The 22641-nt window shown below is 37.3% G+C and overlaps 1 protein-coding gene across 2 annotated transcripts in view; it reads right to left on the reverse strand.

Moving 5' to 3' along the window:
• The window catches only part of KCNH5 (potassium voltage-gated channel subfamily H member 5), a 347163-nt gene that overhangs the window by 145060 nt on the left and 179462 nt on the right, over nucleotides 1–22641 (reverse strand). For both annotated transcript variants that reach the window (XM_025392372.1, XM_025392374.1), the window contains exon 8: nucleotides 2101–2300. In XM_025392372.1, the coding sequence (XP_025248157.1) occupies nucleotides 2101–2300 (200 nt within the window). The remainder of the gene's footprint in view (nucleotides 1–2100; nucleotides 2301–22641) is intronic.

The following is a 22641-nucleotide window of genomic DNA, read 5'->3' on the forward strand; positions in this document are numbered from 1 at the left end:
TTAAATATGCTTCTCCTATTCGTCAAAAACAACTTTAAGGATTCCTCACTCAGTTAAAAGCCACATCCATGATTTTTTCTTATCCAAATGCTAACCAATTTTGATATCTTAAAATATCCCCTTAAAAAATCTTTTCATTGAAATTAAATTTTTATTTCACTTTTAGTATTAGTCTCCCCGTATTTGTTCTATTACTCCATTTTCCTTGGATACTTTGCTAATCAGAAGTACCTTTCTTTAACTGCAAATGAGCAAGTAAACAAAAAAAAGATATTTAAGGCAGTACATGGTAGGTACCTAGAAATTTTTCCCTGCCACATGGCATGTGCACTTTGAGAGACATTGCATGCCAGTGCAATAGACCCTAACTCCATCATGAATCAGACAGTTAAGCATGTCCTCAAGGGGAGGCTTGAAGACAATCTGGTCAGCTCCATTCATGAATAATTCAGTATTCAGGAATATAGAGAGCAAGGACTCAAAACTCTGCCATGTACTAGATTTGTGCCAGAGGCCCTGGCTCAGACACTTTTCGAATATGTAAAAGGACATTATTCTATCATTTACTGATTTTTTATTAGTTACTATATGGCTCTATTGCATTTTCTGGAAAGGAAAATTTCTTGCTGAGATAGTGATTGACGAGGCTGGTGGTAGTCTCTTGATCTGTTTCATTTAATGTGGACTTCAATGGACACCCTGCTTTTGATGACTTAAATTCTGTTACCCTCACCTTCACCCAAGGAAGATTCTGTTTCTTCTTTAGATACTCTCTCTACTAGCCATATATTGGCTCAGATATCCATTAATCGAATTCCATAAAAATGCAGTTTGCTTTCTTCCTTCTGTGTTCATGCATACCACTTTTAAGGGGCCATTTAACTGGAAAATTTATACTATATCTTGTAAAATATCGAAAGAGGAGTAAATCTCACCCCCTTTCACAACTCCTCCACATAGCTGCCCCCTAATATCTCACCTGCACTCCCTCTGAAGGCTTCTCTCCCTCAACTCCTATGTTCCTCATCCATTCCCTATACCTCCACTCAACCATCTATACTAACAACACCTGCCCTGGCTTAAAAAAAATTACATGTTGCTTCATGAAATTCTCCTAACTAAACATCTACTTTTCTCATTTGCTTTTTCCCTCTGACAGTGAAAGATGCTTTTTGAGTGAGTCTTAAAGAAAAACCGTAAGTCAACCTCATGAGGTTAAAAGAACAAAAAAAATTGTGGGAAACAGCCAGGAAGGTATTATGCCATCTAATTATCACATGTCAAAAATCAGTACTTAAAAAGAATAGTCTCCACTGATGCCTATAAAGTGAAATAGCTCAAGACTGGTTTCCTCTAAAACTCTGTGTGCAAGCTTTATTTTTCATCTTCTGTATTTGATGTGAATCAGCTGGGTGTAGGAAGTGAGGATTTTTTTAAATTTGCTTTTATTTATTTTAAGGAGGATCTTGAGTGCTTCTTTGCCCCAAATATGAGATAGATGAAAAAAATTAAAATCAGCTCCATGAAAAGGCAAGGAAGAGATTAGAGATATCAGATGATTGGAGAGGGAGACATCTATTTTATAGATGTGTGTAAGGCAAACTGGAAAATAAAGAATTACAAGTTCTTTATAAAACATATGAGATGGGAGAAATTTAAGTGAAGGACAGCATAGAAGGCACATACATTTTTAATTTATAGCCAGGAAGTCTCTTTCTAATTTTTAAATGAGCAAAAAAGGCAAAGGGGAAATCAAGAATAAATTCTAGCAGGAAAAATGGCAGCACTCTGAGTTTTAGAGGAATGCAACAAATTACTGTGAGAGATAATAAGAGTGTTTTAGGGAAATGGAATAATGAGTTATTTTCAGGAACTGAATTTTCTAAATTGAATGTGATGACTGGTACTAATTGATGATTAATGGTTCGGTGCTTTGCACCCTCTAAACACTCAATAAATATGATTGATTGACTGATATGTCACTTACAAATACAGAATAACAGTTATGAAGCAATTATACAAGCAATACGTGAGTGGAAAAGCTTAATGCATCTGAAGATCCTACTAAAATAGAAACTAAATAATAATAATAACCCATACCTTTTCTGTGTCAATGCCTTTTGACATGGACCATGTTGAGACAATATAATCCATGACTCGCTCACTAAGGCCTTTTGGGACCTGATAGAGTTTTAGGAAGTCCCGTACATTATTCAGCATCTCATGGTATCGGTTGGTGTTGGCATACATTTGCTGGAAAATTGTTGTAACATTTCCAAAAATAGTTGCATAAAGAAGAGCTGAAAGAGAAGAAATGATAAAAATAAAACAAACATCTCACGTGAAAAAAATATGAATATTTGCTAATCAATGAATAATTTGACAGAGACATCCTTATAAACTTGTAGGGGTGAATGCATGTTCAACTCTGAGAAGATTGCCTGACACTTGGTATTCCCTCAGAAAACATTACCTTCAGTAGGAGAAACATGACTTTATGAGCATGCACGACTCTAGTCAATATGACAAAACATAAGAGTCATCACAGTGTTTTCTGAAGAGTCAGATGATCCAAAGTTATAATTTTGCCTAAGAAATCCTATTTGTTAGTAGATTAAAGTTATCCTCCACTTTGTCCTCCTGAATGAAGCCTAATCAATTTAAATTTTTCAGAGATTGATGATCCCGTTTAGAAACATATGCTCTTTCTCATTACCTGCTCCTTCCAGCTTTTGGAATACCTCCCTGGTTATAAATATTTTTGACAGAGCATCAGAAATTTAGGGAGTGGAGAGAAATTAATGTGCTTCATGTTTAGAAGGTTGTAAAGATAAAGAGATTTGGAGTTTTTAGCTAAAATAAAACTTTGGCAATGCTGAGAAATTCCAGTTATTAAATTCATATAATTATTCCAGTGATTTTTTTATTCCATCATTTTAATTAAATGTAAAGTTAGCCCACTGATGACTGTCATTCATCTGTGGGGGACTACGGGTGGTATAGGGTAATAGGGTATTTCAAAGCCCCGACTGCTCCCTCCTCAATCCATAATTCACCAACTCTTCTTTCTCCAGATGTAGTCAGGCTATTAATGCTGACAGGATCCTACAAAAGCTTATTTAGAGCAGAGTTCAGCCTAAACTCAACAAACTTCCGATCTTCAGTAGCACACTACCTGCAACCTGCCCTGCCCCTCTGGTTTCACTCCCTTGTTAACTGGAAGCTTCTTTGAAAAGGGGGCAGTATTTTATTCACCTTAATGTTCAGTACACAGGCATTCCATAAGCATTTCACAAATAAGTAGACTCACAGGCAATGATAATTTCCATCCTACATCCTCCAAGCATTTGAAAAATGACTCTAAACAAAATATAGACTGTTTCACTTTGCAGTTTCATCAGCCAAATCCCATTTGATGGAAGTGGTATAAAATCAAGCTAGTGAAGCAACTTAAGATCTTTAATATACTGCTTTTAGAAAATTATTTTTTTCCAAGAAGAGCTGTTCTCCTCTGAGTGTAACAAATTATAATTTCACAACCGAAACCTATTATTTTATAAAAATTTCATCAGTTTTTCTGCTATTATTTGACTCCAGTGCAGGACAATTTTTTAAGACCGATCGTATTTTGTTAGACCTGAGTAGGAGGAATAGAGTGTCGACATTTCCCAACTGAGTCTTTATACCTTTGAATATTCGTATTGAAAAACAAAAAGTTATCCTTTTGTCAGTCTTTCAATGTCTTGTGTGCATATATTTATTTTAATACTTTGAAATAAATGTGTTTATCTTTAATATATCAATTTTCCATGTTGAAATGAAGAGTTTACTAGGATTGTGGATATAGTATCCTGAGATCTTGATTCTATAAAGAATTATTAAGTTTATTAAAAGATATAGAGTTTTCTTTCCTAAAAAAAAAATAAATAAATAAACTAAAGGTAATCACAGACTTAACATCTCTATTCCACCATTGTTGCTCTTAAGAAAAACAAACAGAAATAAGGTTAACAAATTAATGACAGCAGAATCATCTAACAAATATGGAATTTTACATTTTCAGAAAAGAGAAATAAGAAAAATTTACATTTTTAAAATAATGAGTATTTTAGGGGTTAATGAAATAATGCTGCAATTACGATTTTTAGTAGTGCTCAGCTATCATAAATTGTCAATAAACGTCACAGAACTACCTATTATTTTAACATGTTTAACTTGTTTGGCTCTCTAAGATGCTTGAGATATGCTACATTTGCCAAATGTCTTATTACTGCCTTCTAGTTTAACAAATTACTATGCATTTCATCTTTTAGGGTACATTAAATGTATACACAAAATATATTCTGCTCATATAAAAAGTTTAAGATAAAATATGAAGAACCTGCTAATGTATTAAAAGTTTGCAGCACTAAGAAATGAAGAATTTATCAACATCCCATTAAGTTTGGCATATTATAAAAATATCCACTTTTTGGTTCATTTTTCATTTTCATTATTTTATGAACACATAATAATTATACATATTTATGAGGTATAATGATAGCTTGATATAAGCATATAATGTATAATGATCAAATCATGGTAATTGGTTGTCATTTCTTTGTGTCAGGAACATTCCAATTCCACTCTTCTAGTTCTTATGTAATTTACAATCAGTTATTATTCCCACAGTTGCCCTATTGTGCTGCTGAACACTGGATCTCGCTTGTATTTTTGTACCCATTCACCAACTGCTCTACCCCTCACTGCCTCTCATTTTCATGTGAATGTAGTGTCCCTGCATCGCATAAGACTAAACAAGATAATAATTTAAAGTAAGAGCTGCAATTATATGTTTACATTTTTGTAATTTTATTTTGAAATAATTTTAGACTCAGAAGTTGCAGAAATAGTGCAGAAAGCTTGCATTACCCACATGCAGCTTCTCACAAGGATGACATCCTACGCAATTATAGTAATATAGCAAAACCAGGAAACTAAGAATGGCACAGTACAATTAACCAAACTAGAGAGGTTGTTTTTTGTTTGTTTGTTTGTTTGTTTGTTTTTGCCAGTTTTTCTTTTTTTCGTATGCACTTGTTTCTTCGGTGTATAGTTTTATAAAATTTTATCACATATATAGATCCATGTCATTTACATATATTTTTTAAAAGAGAAATCACTTCTTTCTTATGAATATCTTCAATCTTGAGTATGGAATGCATTTCAAAAGAGATAGTGTGACAGCATGTATGATACTCCAGCAAGCAGGAACAGCGCTGCCCACTGCACCTGCGTTCCAGAACAAATGGGAATTTCTTTAATGACAGAGGCCTTGGAGCATGACACACAATAATAAGGGAAACTGATCTCAGTAGAAGCTCCCTCTAAACTGTCAACTCTCAAAATAATACCTCCCTCCCATATTACAGACACACCTATCTTCTTGGACGTCTAATCATTATTTGGATCTAACACATCCGAAAAGGAACTCAGTCTACAGCACCCTCTCTCCAACAGCCAAACGTACTTTTCACCTCTGCAAACAGCAAAGCCATACCTGGTTGCTCAGATCAAAAACCTCAAAGTTATTCTTCAATCCATTCTTTGATTCATCTCCTATATCTGATCCATCAACAATTCCTGTTCACTCTACCTTCAACATATAGCTCCAATTCAATCACTTCTCACTGTCTCTACCAGCATTCTTGCAGTCTCTACGAGTGTGTGTCTTTGGACCAATTACTAAACCTCTGTTGGCCTCTATGTCCTCACTTAGAACTTTAAAATTACACTGGAATCTTCACAAAAGGGTTGTGTTAAATGAGATAATGCATATAAAACAGTATTTAAAAAGAGTCTGGTAGGGACTAAGTATCCACGAAATGCTATTCATCATCATCACCACAAAAATCATTTCCCAAAAAAAAAGAATAATCATATATAATATGATCTTGGCCACATATAATCATAGCACTGCCTCTTCCACTGACCATCACTCCTGTCAGTCTTCTCTTCATTCCCTCTGCTTCAGTATATGTCTTCTTGTTGCTAATCAAACAACCTAAACTAATTAATTCTTCAGGGCCCCTTTACCAGCTCTTCCTCGAACACTCTTCTCCATGATCCTCACTTGGTTTGTTTCCTCTCCTCATTCAGGTCTCTGATCAAAACCTGACTCATTGGCTGGGTGCAGTGGCTCATGCCTGTAATCCCAGCACTTTGGGAGGCCAAGGCAGGAGGATCACAAGGGCGGGAGTTCGATACCAGCCTCACCAACATGGTAAAACCCCGTCTCTACTAAAAATACAAAAATTAGCCAGGCATGGTAGCCTGCGCCTGATATCCCAGCTACTTAGGAGGCTGAGGCAGGAGAATCGCTTGAACCTGGAAGGCAGAAGTTGTAGTGAGCCGAGATCACACCACTGCACTCCAGCCTGAGTGACAGAGCAAGACTCCATCTCGGGAAAAAAAAAAAAAAAACCCTCACTCATCACTGAGGCCTTCCCTGACCATGCTGTCTAAACATCCTCTTCCCCCACTATCACTATCTACCTCCTTACCATGCTTTATCGTTCCTTATTTTATCACTACTTTAACTTACTTTATTTATTTATTTATTTATTTATTTATTTATTTATTTATTATCCATCTTTTCCCCTAGGAATGCAAATTCCAAGAGGGCAGGTGTGGGCCTGATCCTTTTGGCTCACTGCTGTATTTTCCCAATATAGACCAGTTCCTAGAACACGGCAAGTGTTCAAATATTTTTTTCCAGTAAATTCACACACCGAAAACTAAGAAACAGTTTTTCAGAAACATTTTATTTTCATATCAAAATCTTACTATCAGTGTTACAAACATATAGAAGGAATATACACTGTTAAGGCAGGTAGGGGAATGAAACATTTAAAGGCTAAGGTTATTCATGTCCTAACCATATTAAGGTAAAAATAAATTGGAAGTCCCATTGTCATTCATTGAACGTGAATTCCCATGGTCTGGCCAGTTTTGTAGAGACCCTTTACATTATTTTACCTTTTGAATGGAGATATCATATAGTCAATCCATGTACTTTACTATTAATAGTAATAATTAGGTTAATTTGTGACAATTTCATAAGGGTTTTTTTACATGCTCTCCTGCAGACTTATAGACTTAAAATAACTGCTAATTGTGAAAGCTAATCATACTTAAGGTCTTAGTAAATCTGGCATATAAACCAGCAAATGCCTTATATAAAAAGTCTTATATTTTTCTTATTCACCACAAAGGGATTATTTTGAAGATAATTATGACACATAAAAGATGGAATATAGACCTTGCCTCTCAATGGAAGGGGTCACAAATTCTTTGAGAACTCTTCCATTGAGAGGCAAGGTCTATATTCTGATCCCTTGAATGTAGGCATACCCTATGACTGTTAGACCACTGGAATATTGTGACCATGATTTTGTGCCAATGTCTAGTCCCAGAGGCCTTACAAAACTAGAAACTTGTAATTCCTCACTATTGAAACACCTGCTCTTGGAATCTAGTTTTCATGCTGTGAGGAAGCCCGAGCATTTTTCTGGAGAGGCCCACATAGACAGGAATAAAGACCCCTAGCCAATAGCCTTGGTTGAACTCCCAGCTAAGCACCAGCCGTAGCTGAGCAATTTACAATATTGATATTAGTCTACATTTCTGGCTAACACTTAAGATTACGTAAGTGGTTCAACCACTCCTTTTTTTCTTTTTATATTCATAATATTTAATAATGTTACTTAAGAAATAAAACAAAACATTTCATCAGTGTGTGATTGTATGTGCAGGATACAGCTTGAGAACATCAGCCTACCGGCCGTGTGGCTGAGTCAACTAAGTAGAGTTTTCAGGACCATTGAAGCCATCCTAGCTGATACTACATGAAGCTGAAATAAGTCATACCCTCATAGCCCTGTGCAAATTGCAGATTCATGAATAAATTAAATGATTATTCATTTCTTAAGCCACTAAGTGTGATTAGTTATGTAACCATGATCAATTTAGCGTTAATAGCACAGTGATTCTCAAATTGGGCAGGGGTCCTAGAGGAGGAGGGTAGTGAGTCCTTTATGACACACATCACAGCCCAAGAGAATATTCTGAAAAACAATTTTTAATATATAATATAGCTTTATATTTTAAAATGGAAAAAATGCCTTCTATTTTTATAGTATGAATATTGAAGACATGAAAGAATACACCATATTATCAAAAAGAGACAGGTTGAAAGACTGAACAATGTTATAACTCATCACAGACATCACTATTCATTCAAGCATTATTGAATTTAGTAGATATTTATTGGACACCTATTATATGCTAGCCACTATACCAGCCACTGGGAACACAATGATAAAAAAGACAGACATAATCCCCACCCTCAAGTAGTATCCACTACTCCCTATAGAAAACTATTAGTCCTTAATTCTCCCAAATTATATTCTTTGAAAGAAGATTAATCTTTTTCTTTTTATGGTTTATAAAAAGTCATATAGCCAACCTAAGCATATAAACAATATAGTTTATTTCTCAGGGTTAAACAATTTGTAGAGTCAAACAAAAATCACGTTAAGTCAATTAACTGTAACCTGGCCTTCACTCTTATGAATTGCTCATGATAAGAGATCAAACAGTGATATTCAGATCTCTGAAAAAATGTTCTCCAGTCATTTCATTTGCTCATTAGGTCAAGCTGCATCTCTCCATCTCCTTATTAACAATCTTTCCTTCTTAGATACTACATTTTGTGTCTGTCCATAATGATAACCAATACTAACTTTTCCTAATTATCTTCCTTTTATAAATCTTGCCAAGTGACTATTGGCCTTAGACTGAGCAGTTTAAACTACTGATATGATAATGCATTTCCAGTAACGGTTAAGGCCTCATAGATGGTCCAACCATCATTTTCTATTTCTATTTCTATTCACTAAAGTTCACCTTTAATAATGACATTTAAGATGTGGAAGGAAAATGTTCCAGCAATCTGTGATCATCTGTGTAGCACACAGCTTGTTAAAACATTTGAAATGGCTCCGGTTGTCCTTAGCACAAAGTGAAGAAGCTGATCTTCAGAAACTTCGAGTTTCCAAGTTGCTTTCCTTCCATCTCTCTCGTAATGGCTCCTGGCTTCAATGGATGCTCTTTTGCAGTGACCCATATATGTAGGCACCCTCTATGCATCTGCTATGAGCCAGGCAATTTCTATTTTCCAATCTTCACTTAATCTACATCCCATTCCATCTAGTATCTGGGCTGTGCCAATTATTTTGTTAGAAACTGGTCTCATCAATAACTTTAAGTGTTAAATATTGAAAACTATTTGACGCATTTTTCCCTCTAAGAAATGCTGGAATTTTGAAAGGGAAATTCCAAATAATACTGTGAGTTGACTGAATCACTATTTGAATGAACTGTCAACTAGTAAAATTAGTTAGGACACAGCAGGATCACTTTTAGAACTTATCAAATTTTAGCATAATATTGGATAGATGTCACCTAGCTTAGAGCTGATCCTGTGATTACCATAACTGACTTTGCCAAAATAGCCTCAATAATTACATGGCAATGATTATTGATATTATTTCCTATATGCCCTAAACAATCACTTAACTTTAGAAAGTTAATCACAAACCTGCATTAATCAATTACTAATGTAACAAGGATGGAAGAAATGGAGAGAGGAAGAGGAATGAAGGGAAAGATGTGGGAAGATTGTTCACTTGAAAAAATTATAAGAAATTAACATAAAAGTAAAAACAAAGACTCAAAGTATTAAGAGGGCTTGATCTCCCCTTTATCCTTCTATGATAGTTATTCTCTTTTAAGCTAAATGTATTAGTCAGGGTTCTCTAGAGGGACAGAACTAATAGGATGTATCTTGACTTAATCTTAATATATAATCTTAATCTTAATATATAAAGGGGAGTTTATTAATTGTTAACTCACATAATCACAAGGTCCCACAACAGGCCATCTGCAAACTGAGGAGAAAGAAGAGCCAACCCAAGTCCCAAAACTGAAGAACTTGCAGTCTGATGTTCAATGGCAGGAAGCATCCATCATGGGAGAAAGATGCAGGCTGGGAGGCTAGGCCAGTCTAATCTTTTTATGGTTTTCTGCCTGTTTTATATTCTAGCTGCACTGGCAGTTGAGTAGATGGTGCCCACCCAGATTAAGGGTGGGTCTACCCTTTCCAGCCCACTGACTCAAATGTTAAACTCCTTTGGCAACACCTTCACAGACACACCCAGGATCAATACTTTGTATCCTTCAGTCTAATCAAGGTGACACTCATTATTACCCATAACAAGTCCACCCCTTGTCAACTTGAACCCATACACATCTCCTGAGATCATCATCTTCAAATAAAGACAATAATAGGGTCATAATTACAACTAACATAATACAACTATCTTTCGTACAACCAGAAACACATCAATACCCAACCCAAATACTATTACATAAAGTTAATAATACTTAAATGCTGATATGAAGTCAACATGGTAAAGAAAAAAAAGGATTGCCAAGACAATCCTAACCCAAAAGAACAAAGCTGGAGGCATCACACTATACTACAAGGCTACAGTAACCAAAACAGCATGGTACTGGTACCAAAACAGAGATGTAGACCAATGGAACAGAACAGAGCCCTCAGAAATAATACCACACATCTACAGTCATCTGATCTTTGACAAACCTGACAAAAACAAGAAATGGAGAAAGGATTCCCTATTTAATAAATGGTGCTGGGAAAATTGGCTAGCCATAAGCAGAAAGCTGAAACTGGATCCTTTCCTTACTCCTTACATGAAAATTAATTCAAGATGGATTAGAGACTTAAACGTTAGACCTAAAACTATAAAATCCCTAGAAGAAAACCTAGGTAATACCATTCAGGACACAGGCATGGGCAAGGACTTCATGTCTAAAACACCAAAAGCAACAGCAACAAAAGCCAAAATTGACAAATGGGATGTAATTAAACTAAAGAGCTTCTGCACAGCAAAAGAAACTACCATCAGAGTAAATAGGCAACCTACAGAATGGGAGAAAATTTTTGCAATCTACTCATCTGACAAAGGGCTAATATCCAGAATCTACAAAGAACTCAATCGAATTTACAAGAAAAAAAACAAACAACCCCATCAAAAAGTGGGCAAAAGATATGAACAGACACTTCTCAAAAGAAGACATTCAAACAGCCAACAGACACAGGAAAAAATGCTCATCACCACTCGCCATCAGAGAAATGCAAATCTAAACCACAATGAGATACCATCTCACACCAGTTAGAATGGCAATCATTAAAAAATCAGGAAACAACAGGTGCTGGAGAGGATGTGGAGAAATAGGAACACTTTTACACTGTTGGTGGGACTGTAAACTAGTTCAAACATTGTGGAAAACAGTGTGACAATTCCTCAAGGATCTAAAACTAGAAATACCATTTGACTCAGCCATCCCATTATTGGGTATATACCCAAAGGATTATAAATCATGCTGCTATAAAGACACATGCACATGTATGTTTATTGCAGCACTATTCACAATAGCAAGGAATCAATAGCAATAGCAATAGCAAGGAATCAACCCAAATGTCCATCAGTGACAGACTGGATTAAGAAAATGTGGCATATATACACCATGGAATACTATGCAGCCATTAAAAAGGATGAGTTTGTGTCCTTTGTAAGGACGTGGATACAGCTGGAAACCATCATTCTCAGCAAACTATTGCAAGAACAGAAAACCAAACACCGCATGTTCTCACTCATAGGTGGGAATTGAACAATGAGATCACTTGGTCACAGGAAGGGGAATATCACACACCAGGGCCTACTGTGGGGAAGGTGGGGCAGGGAGGGATAGCATTAGGAGATATACCTAATGTAAATGACGAGTTAACGGGTGCAGCACACCAACATGGCACATGCATACATATGTAACAAAATGTTGTGCACAAGTACCCTAGAACTTAAAGTTATAATAAAAAAAAAATTTTTTTAAAGAAAAAAGGAAAAAAAAGGAAATAAAATGAAGATATTTTCTTAGTACAAGTATATATGTGCACAAACATGTTTTTAACAAAAGAAGGAAGAAATACTGATGACAATTACATTCCTCGTTTCTGCAACTGGTCACACGGTAGTAGCTGGCATTGATGACTACCTTCTACTACCCATTCTGTATTCCCTTTGCCTTCAGCAAGCACTTCAGCAGGTCGTGTATTTTTTACGGGTGGAGTGACCCAACCCTGCATTCCTGAAGGGTCTGGGTCATTTGTAGTCCTGCCTGGATTGGGTTGTTTTAGTTTCCCATTGACCTTAACTACAGGGCATGGTAATACTAAGAGACACCCTAATGGATCTCCTGTATTCCATGCATACTCTTCCTTACCTCCACTGGGGAGTAGTAAGCTAATTTCATCTTGAAGGTGTGGCTCAATCACCCCAGCCAACACTGTATCTACCTTCTTAGCCTGTTGACTTAAAGGTAGGAAGAGCCCAAAGTGTCCAGGTGGCAATCTTAACTTCCAGTTTAATGGAATCGTTGTTGTGTCTCATGGTTCCTCCCTCTGGAACTAAGACCTCTATGTCAGCAGAACGTAATATCACAGGAACAGGAAGTGAAAATTTTGCTAGAGGATCACTAAGAGTGATGGTGAGTGATGCCACTTCCACTTCCACCCCTTAATTACTAGACCCATGAATCTTGGCTATGGGAGGAAGTACTATATATTGGATGCTGATTCAGAGCATACGGGGCCTTCTAGAGAACTCTGGCCAACACCTGCAAAGTATTGTCACCTAGTTGGCATTGTAATTCTGACTTCAAAAGACTATTCCACCATTCTATCAATCCAGCTGCTTCAGGATGATGGGGAACATGGTAAGACCAGTGAATTCCATGAACATGAACCCACTGCCACACTTCTTTAGCTGTCGAGTGAGTGCCTTGGTCCAAGGCAATGCTATATGGAACACCATGATAGTGGATAAGGCATTCCATGAGTCCATGAATGGTATCCTTGGCAGAAGCATTGCATGCAGGATAGGCAAACCCATAACCATAACCAGTAAATATCTATTCCAGTGAGGACAAACCTCTGCCCTTTCCATGATGGAAGAGGTCCAATATAATCAACCTGCCACCAGATAGCAGGCTGATCACCCAGAGTAATGGTGCCATATTGAGGGCTCAGTGTTGGTCTCTGTTGCTGGCAAATTGGGCAGTCAGCAGTGGCCATAGCCAGGTCAGCCTTGGTGAGTGGAAGTCCATGTTGCTGAGCCCATGCGTAACCTCCATCCCTGCCACTGTGGCCACTTTGTTCATGGGCCCATTGGGCGATGACAGGGGTGGCTGGGGAAAGAGGCCAAGTGGTGTCCACAAAAAGTCATCCTATCCACTTGATTATTCAAGTCTTCTTCTGCTGAGGTCACCTGTTGGTGAGCACTCACATGAGATACAAATATCTTCACAGCTTTTGACCACTCAAAGAAGTCCATCCATATACCTCTTCCCCAAATTTCTTGGTCACCAATTTTCCAAAGATGCTTCTTCCAAATCCCTGACCATCCAGCCAAACCACTGGCTACAGCCCATGAATCAGTACATAATTGCACATCTGGCCATTTCCCCTTTCAAGCAAAGTGCACAACCAGGTGCACTGCTTGAAGTTCTGCCCACTGGGAAGATTTCCCTTCACTGCTGTCCTTCAGGGAGGTCCTAGAAAGGGGCTGTAGTGCTGCAGTGGTCCACTTTCAGGTGATACCTGCATATCATGCAGAACCATTGTGAATCAGGCCCTAGTCTTCTCTTCCTCTGTCAACTGATCATAGGGAACTTCCCATGAGGCCATTGGTGCAGGCTGCGGGAGAGAGGGCAGGGTGGCAGGAGTGGAGACCATGGGGATTTGAGCAACTTCCTCATGTAACTTACTTATGCCTTCAAGACCTGCTCAAGTCGGATCACATATATATCACTTCCATTTGATGAGGGAATGCTGCTGTGCATGACCCACTCTATGGCCAGATGGGTCAGACAGCACCCACTTCATGATAGGGAGTTCAGGTTGCATAGTGACTTGATGACCCATAGTCAAATGTTCAGTTCCCCCCAAAGCCCAATAACAGGCCAAGAGCTATCTCTCAAAAGGAGAGCAGTTATCTGCAGAAGACGGCAGGGCCTTGCTCCAAAATCCTAGAGGCCTCCACTGTGATTCACCTATGGGGGCCTGCCCAAGGCTCCAAACAGCATCCCTATCTGCCACTGACACCTCAGGCACTATTGGATCTGCTGGGTCACTAAGTAAATTCATTTTCTTTGTTCTCTCTAATCCAGCAAAACTCATTTAGCTTCTAATAAAATTAGTACACTTGCCTTGCTTACACAGCTACATATGCTTTTTGTAACTTTGATAAAAGCTAGCTGAGCAAATATAGAAAAATCCCTCTGAAATAGAAATATAGGTGTTCAGTGAATATTGAACTCACCATTTCAGACTCATTTATTATGGATAAAACAATAGTTCCTAAATGTAGCAACTGTCAGGCCACCATAGACAACCACAGAGTAAAACTCTATGTTATCTTTAGAAGCTCCCAGCTGCCTCTTAGTGCCCATCTCTTCCCAACTTCTTGCTTGCCTATCACCACTCTAAGCCCCCCTTGTCACAGGACCTACCCCATTGCTTAAGGCATCACGCCCTCCTAGTTGGTGCAGTAGCCCATCTAATACAAAGGCTAACTTAGTCACTAAAAGATTCCCTGGAGGGGAGTTGTCTTAGGCACTGAGCCACATCTCAAATTAGTGGAATGCTATCTATGCCAGCCTGGGAACACTGGTCACTTCTCCATGTTTCTCAGAAGTTTTAAACCCAGCCTGGAAAGAAGCAGAGGAAGGAGGAAAATGAGGGAGGGTTTACAAGGAGCATAGCCAGAGACTGCTGATGATGCACAGCCACTCAGAGGTTCCCAGAAGGAAGATGAAATCCTTTTTGTGACACGATTTTTTAAAATCTATGGTTACAAAGACTAAAACTTCAGCTGAATACAAATGACTAAGGAGAAATCAGATAGGTTTGTATTAAGAGATGCAAAGCTGGACAAGGGTCAGCACAAACACACAACTTTATGTTCTCAAGGAGCAGAACATCAACTTGGAAAAGATAGTAGGACTGACTTATTTTGCCACTGAAATTTTTGTTTGCTTTTATTTTCTATCTCTAAAACTTGATTTTTTTTCTTTTTCTTTTCTTTTCTTTTTTTTTTTTTTTTTGAGACAGAGTCTCACTCTGTCACCCAGGCTGGAGTGCAGTGATGCAATCATGGCTCACTGCAGCCTTGACCTCCCAGGCTCAAGCAATCCTCCCACTTTAGCTTCTAGAGTAGTTGGGATCACAGACATGTGCCACCACACCCGGCTCATTTTTTTGTACAGACAGGGTCTTTCTATGGTTCCCAGGCTGGAAAATTGCTATTTTTACAGATTCAAGGAACAACTGAAAGTATAACATATTTCACAAGTTAGGTAGCTGATGACACATGCCTTTGTCACTTCTATTTTGTTTCTATTTTTTTCCTATGTTAAGTTAGGAAAAGTCACATTTCCCCCTCTACCATCTCCATTCACACACACACACACACACACACACACGGTATAATTATGATCTGATCTGATGATTGATAATAGCATGAGTTGTATCTTTCAGGATATTTGTAAATTCTTAGATTGTAACTTTAAAAAAACAACTTTAAAACACAAAATAAGAAAACTACAATGATAAGAGTTCAGCTGTTGTAGCAATCCATTATTTTGATACAGAGATTTTCCTATGACCTTGAATTTATAAAATGCAAAGATTACCTTACCTATTTATAAGTCTAGCTTTATCAGCTACAGAAGAAAAAAAACAGGAATAAGAAAACACAATGAATTCTCTCTCACTATGATGAAAAACTGAATTTCTTTTGTTTATGGCTCTTCTCTGTTTATTTTATACTAGATACACATTTGAATGACCCAGGAATCTTTGCTTTTCCATGGTGATACCTGCAAGCCATTTCTCCAATCATAAGCACCAGCATGTAAAGGAAGCAATAAATACAGAATATAACTTACATCACTTTTTCTATTTATCTATAAAATTAGTGTTACTATTACGCTTACTTAAATACGGAAGCCTTAGTATAATACTTAAAATAATATTGAATTTTTTTGTTAAAATACAAGTAAGATTGATCCAAGATCCAAAGACTGAAGTGGCCAGCACTGCCAATAACCTAAGCAGTTCGGGGTCCTGAGAACGATTCCTATGGAATAGCCAGGAGCTTCTCATATCTTCTGAGAAATCACGTCATAACATGTCTTCTGGCTGACTCTCAAAACAATTCATTTTTGCTTCTAAATCTTTGTTCATACAGTTCCCTTGCGGTAGATTTAAAAATATTACCACAGATTTTTCCTCTCTTGGTATGCAAATCCCTTTGTGGTGAGATTTTACTGCTTCTCCCACTAAAAGATGGAATCTATTCCCTTAAGTCTTCCCTAGCTTTGTAAATTCCTTCGACCAATAGGATGTGGCAGAGATGAGATTATGCAATTTCCAGAGCTAGATCTTCAGAAGACTTGAAACTTTTGCCTTTACTCTCTTGGGATGCTGCCTTGAAATCATCACCCTGAAGAAGTCTGGGTTGTATTGACGGACAACAAGAGAGCAAGAATAGTGAAGTCTAGTTATTCTGGTGGTCCCAGCTGAACCTAGCTCCCAACTAACGCATCAGCTAAATGTAGCTGCCTGAGGAAACCCAAGCAAAATGAGCAGAAGAACCAATTGCTCAGTCAACCCAGGGGATCATGAGAAATGATGAATGGGTGTGGTTTTAGGTCACTTTGGAGTCATGTCTTAGACACCAATAAACAACTGATGTATCTTTCTCCCATGAAAGCCCTCCCTTTCGCTCCATCCTTCCTAAGACACTCTTCAGGGCCTATCATTTTCTTCATGAAACCTCTTCTGGTTATCTCAGGTCAAGATATTTTTCCTTCTATTCTTCTACAGAACCTATCAACATACCACTCTTTAAAATATTAATCATACATCTTGCTTTATAGTCTTTAACGTGTGTTTACATATCTTCTATAAACCTAATGAAGTCCTTACCTCTCTCTATAATTGACAGAATAGTTCTGGACACATAACTATGCTATATTTACATCAAAAATATAAATGGAATTAAACTTAAAATATTCTCCTTGTGTAGCAAAGTAAACAGCAAGTGCACAAGAACCATCCCAGTTTAAATATGACTGAGAATACTTTTAAAGTGCTCTGATGTGCCAGTCTGAAGAGATGGAAGACAAAAAAACAAACCATTAAGAGGGATGAAATCACAAGGCTATGGCTAATCACAAGGTAAAAATTATCTCCTAATCTCTTCCAAGAATATTAAAACCTGGGAACATCAATTCTTGAAACTTGGCAGTTTATGAAAAATATATTATAAGCCATAGTATATAAAGACTTCCTCAGAAATTAATCAAGAAGAGATGCCTCTACCAAGTATAGATTAAAAGTTTAAATGGGTTTACCATTTAGTGCAATTATTTCATTTCTTAGAGACTATACTATGGTATTATAAAAAGAATACATAAAAATGTTCACTGAAATTTTATATGTTATATAAGAAAAATAGTAAAATGTTCCAAAATGAAGATTAGGTGACACAAATGTTGGCACATTAATGCAGTTGTAAACCAGGCAGCCATTAAGACAATGATGGGGATCTCTAGGCACAGATCTGAAAAGATTAATGGCATATTTTTGTCTAAAAATTTACTTAATTTGTATGTATACTTTTTTATATGTATCTGAAAGTGGGGGTGAATGATTTATGGGCACCTCTTGGGAATAAGAGTACTTCTTATACTCATGGCCTCCTTTCTATTTACATTCCAAAATATGGTCTTATCATCCCATAGGTTACCACAATGGTTTTAATTGTTCTCCTTACTTCTATTCTGTTATAATGCCATCCGTACATGACCAAGAGGCAGAATTCCTAGAAACATGACTGAGGGGATGCTTACAAGATGTTAACAGTTGTTACTTTTGGGCAATAGGATTTGTGGGGTTCTTTTGTTTTAAAGAAGCAAATTTTTTAAAAAAGGTTTAAAGACTTTTCTGTATTAATTGATTATTTTACAATAACCCTGAATAATTTTTAGATAAAGAATAGGTACTTACATTTTTTCAGGAAAGTATATATATTTTTCAGAAAGTAGAAAAATCTCTGTAAAGAGCAATTAGGTCAATTCCCAATTTGGAGAATATCACTTTTCTCCAAATTGGTTTTTACATTCATCTGAATGAACATAAAGTATAAAAACACAGCTCTAGAACCTGAAACCACTGTTTTCTTCTCTTGCTGGGACCGTACACAGACTAAGCTGACCTGAGGCTTTAAAATGGATAGTGAATTTTGCAAAGTATATGACTGACCTGAACCAAGTATGCCCAGAGAAGAAAAGATGAGTTGGTCAAGGTGGAAGGTATTTTATTCGATGGAGCAGTCCAAAATTTGCAAACTGTACTCTCTTGGAACACTATAATTCTCTGTGATGCTAACAGATGTTTCTCTAAAAAAGTAGTTTCTGGATCAAATAAGTTTCATTAATGTTGCATATTAATTCTTCCTCTTGGAGAGTCCCAATTCACACTAGCATGTCACAATGCATATTAGCATATCAAAAGCTCTGAGAGGCCTTGCAGTAAGATACCATTTTTCATGCTTGTTTGTTTTTGGAACCTTTTTTTGTTCATTAAAAACCTATGAATATTTTGCAGATCACCACGGAAAACCGTTGTACAATCCCTGCAGTAGGCAGGAAGGAGCAGGTGCTGGCACTGGGGCACATGAGAGGCTGTTGCCACAATCCCAGGAGGCGAATACAGGCCTCAGCAGAGGAGCCTATTTTAGCACATCTAAAAACAGGTGTTTACTACATCAACCAGTGTCACAGACTGACAAAACGATGGAACTAGCCATGAAAGGTCATGCCTACCTATAAGAAAAGCAAGAGTAGGAGTGCTAGGTGGTAAGGCCCAACTTGAATTTCACCAAAAAATAACCTAGGTAGCGACAGAGAGCAAGGAGAAGGACAGTCTACATGACTTGGCAGGGCTTGCTGTTTTCTTTACAACACTTGTTGGGTTTAGACACAGACTCTCTGTATTCACTGCCACTATGTTCTGTGGGTCTTAAAGTGGAATTCTTTAATTCAGTCTTAAGTCAGTGTCTGGGTGTCTGGTGAATAAGGGTAAAATGCTATTAAAAAAAAAAAAAAAAAAAAAAAAGCTTGCAGTTTTAGACAAGTTGGACTGGAGTGGGAAAAAGACTGAAGACAGGTAAACAAGCCACCAGATTGGTCAACATCTCTATGAGGAAAGAAATGAAGAGAATCTGGAATCACGCAGGTATAGCAGATGAAGAGAGAAATAAGTAAACCAATAGACATGAGGAAGAATCACAGGACAGAGGGACTAAACTTAAGTCGGAGGACTGGAACACAGTTACATTCTTGCAGACCTGGAGGGCCTGGAGCTGTCTGCGCTATCTCGGCACTCTGCATATTCAGTCTGTACTCTCTTCCTTTATGTCGACTGGTTCCTTTCTAATTCTTTTCAAATCCCTTCAGTTGTGTACTTTTAACTGCCCTACATAAAGTGCAAATGTATTGAAAGCAAGAAACCATATTTTTGATGAATTGTGTATTTCCTAGACTTACCTTGTGCATTACTTAGAGCAATAGATTAACTGATGTAAAGTTAACTGTTGGTAAGCAAGCACTGCAAGTTATTTTATATATGATGGGATAGTTCATTGACTTATTTTAAAGACAATATCCCATCCTGTGTAAAACAAGATTGGATCTTTTAAAGAGCAATCACCAATTGATTATCATGTACTTGACAATCATCATCATCATCTAACGAGAAGAACAAATCCATGTGATGATATATGAAGACAGGAAAACGCCATCATCTGGAAACTTAAAAAGCAGAATATATTACTCTACTTATACTTCCTAGGAACTGGGATTTGGAGAAACTTTGAGTGTTCTGTCTACAGAGTATTTCTATCTTTGGCCTATTCATTAGAAGCTGGCCGAAAAGTAACCTTAGTTAATTGCTTATGATGAATGGAATCAATAAAAACCTGCAAGGTTCACAAAAATGGTACTGGTTTAATAGGTTTCAAAGAGTGTAAGTTTTGATTTGATAAAATTATTCCCACCTTTCTAATTTTCAAGACTGTGTACCCCATGAAATACTGTATCCTATGAAAGACTGCAAGATATATTATTGAATTTCTTCTCTGTCTACCACATTACTAAGTTTTATTCTTTTCTAGCAACTCTTGGTACCAAATGTTCACCTTTTCAATAAATCATTACAGCCAAGGCTTGACATGTATGGAATAAAGCCATATCAAGTTCATTTTACTGGGCACATCACTGTGGCAGAAATGTCAACTATAATAAGCATGTGATGAAAAAGATCTTCAGGGCTCCTGTCAGGTACTACATAACCTGACAGTAGGTTAAAACTGAACATTTACATGAAGAGGTTGCATGACCGAGGCTGACAGCTGTCATTAACACTATGAAGAAGAAGAAATATGCCAGCTAAGCTTCCCAGCTTTCACTTTACAGGTGCTTTCAAGTTCCCAGTTAATCCTTCTGATAAATATGGGAGGGGCATTCCTTTCCATTTACAGATGAGAAATTGGTCACTTCTCTTCATCCACATTACCACTGCCCTGGTCTAGGCACTCCTCTCTCAGCGAAATTACTGCAACAGCCTCCTAACTAATATTCTTGCAAACAATCATGTCCTGAGAGTAAGAACTAAGTAATACTAAATTTCCTAGGGAAACAAAGCCTCCTGAAACTCAGTTAACAATAACCAACTCACTTCTAGTTCTACAGGGTAGATGTGGATCTACCATGTACCCAGGAGTGATGCCCCAAATGGGATACAGCTTACTTCCACCTGCAACTTACTCATCTCCCCATGTTTTCTGTTCCTGTGTTATTTTGCTGAGAATGATAGTTTCCAGCTTCATCCATGTCCCTGCAAAGGACATGAACTCATCCTTTTTTTGTGGCTGCATAGTATTCCATGCTGTATATGTACCATATTTTCTTTATCCAGTCTATCATTGATGGGCGTTTGGGTTGGTTCTAAGTGTTTGTTATTGTGAACAGTGCTGCAATAAACACATGTGTGCACATGTCTTTATAGTAGAACGATTTATAATCCTTTGGGCATATACCCAGTAATGGGATTGCTGGGTCAAATGGTATTTCTGGTTCTAGATCCTTGAGGAATCGCCACACTGTCTTCCACAATGGTTGAACTAATTTACACTCCCACCAACAGTGTAAAAGCGTTTCTATTTCTCCACATCCTCTCCAGCATCTGTTGTTTCCTTACTTTTTAATGATCACCATTCTAACTGGCATGAGATGGTATCTCGTTGTGATTTTGATTTACATTTCTCTAATGACCAGTGATGATGAGCTTTTTTTCATGTTTGTTGGCTGTATAAATGTCTTCTTTTGAGAAGTGTCAGTTCATATCCTTTGCCCACTTTTTGATGGGGTTGTTTTTTTCTTGTAAATTTGTTTAAGTTCTTTGTAGATTCTGGATATTAACCCTTTGTCAGATGGATAGATTGCAAAAATTTCCTCCCATTCAGTAGGTTCCCTGTGCACTCTGATGATAGTTTCTTTTGCTGTGCATAAGCTCTTTAGTGTACATAGATCCCATTTGTCAATGTTGGCTTTTGTTGCCATTGCTTTTGGTGTTTCGGTCATGAAGTCTTTATCCATGACTATGTCCTGAATGGTAGCCTAGGTTTTCTTCTAGGGTTTTTATGGCTTTAGGTCTTGGAGGCATCACACTACCTGACTTCTAACTATACTACAAGGCTAAAGTAACCAAAACAGCATGGTACTGGTACCAAAACAGATATATAGACCAACAGTAGAGAACAGAACAGAGGCCTCAGAAATAACGCCACACATCTACAACTATCTGATCTTTGACAAACCTGACAAAAACAAGCAATGGGGAAAGGATTCCCTATTTAATAAGTGGTGTTGGGAAAACTGGCTAGCCATATGCAGAAAATCGAAACTGGACCCCTTCGTTACACCTTAAACAAAAATTAACTCAAGACTGATTAAAGATTTAAATGCAATGCCATTACTTTTAATGGCAAAACCATGACTACTTTTGCACCAACTGAATACATATATAGTTTCTAGGTCCATGGCTACTTCTAGTTTATGCTACAGTCACTGCAAAAGAGACATTTTGTAGCTGAAATTCAGGATGTAAGTAAATTTCTTTTCTTTATAAGACTTCCAACAAGCTTAGCATTTTGGCCAATGAATCAAATACTCAGTGTCACATCTGCTTAAGACAAGTTACATACAAATTAGCCTCCATTGGTTTCTCTGGCACACATAAATGGAAACAGTTCTGTAAATATTCTCAGGCATTTCATAAAGTAATGGTTTTTTTTTTTTTTTTTTTTTTTTTTTTTTTTTTTTTTGACTGCTTGG

This window comes from Theropithecus gelada, chromosome 7b, assembly GCF_003255815.1.
Source record: "Theropithecus gelada isolate Dixy chromosome 7b, Tgel_1.0, whole genome shotgun sequence".
In the NCBI taxonomy this organism is placed as follows: domain Eukaryota; kingdom Metazoa; phylum Chordata; class Mammalia; order Primates; family Cercopithecidae; genus Theropithecus; species Theropithecus gelada.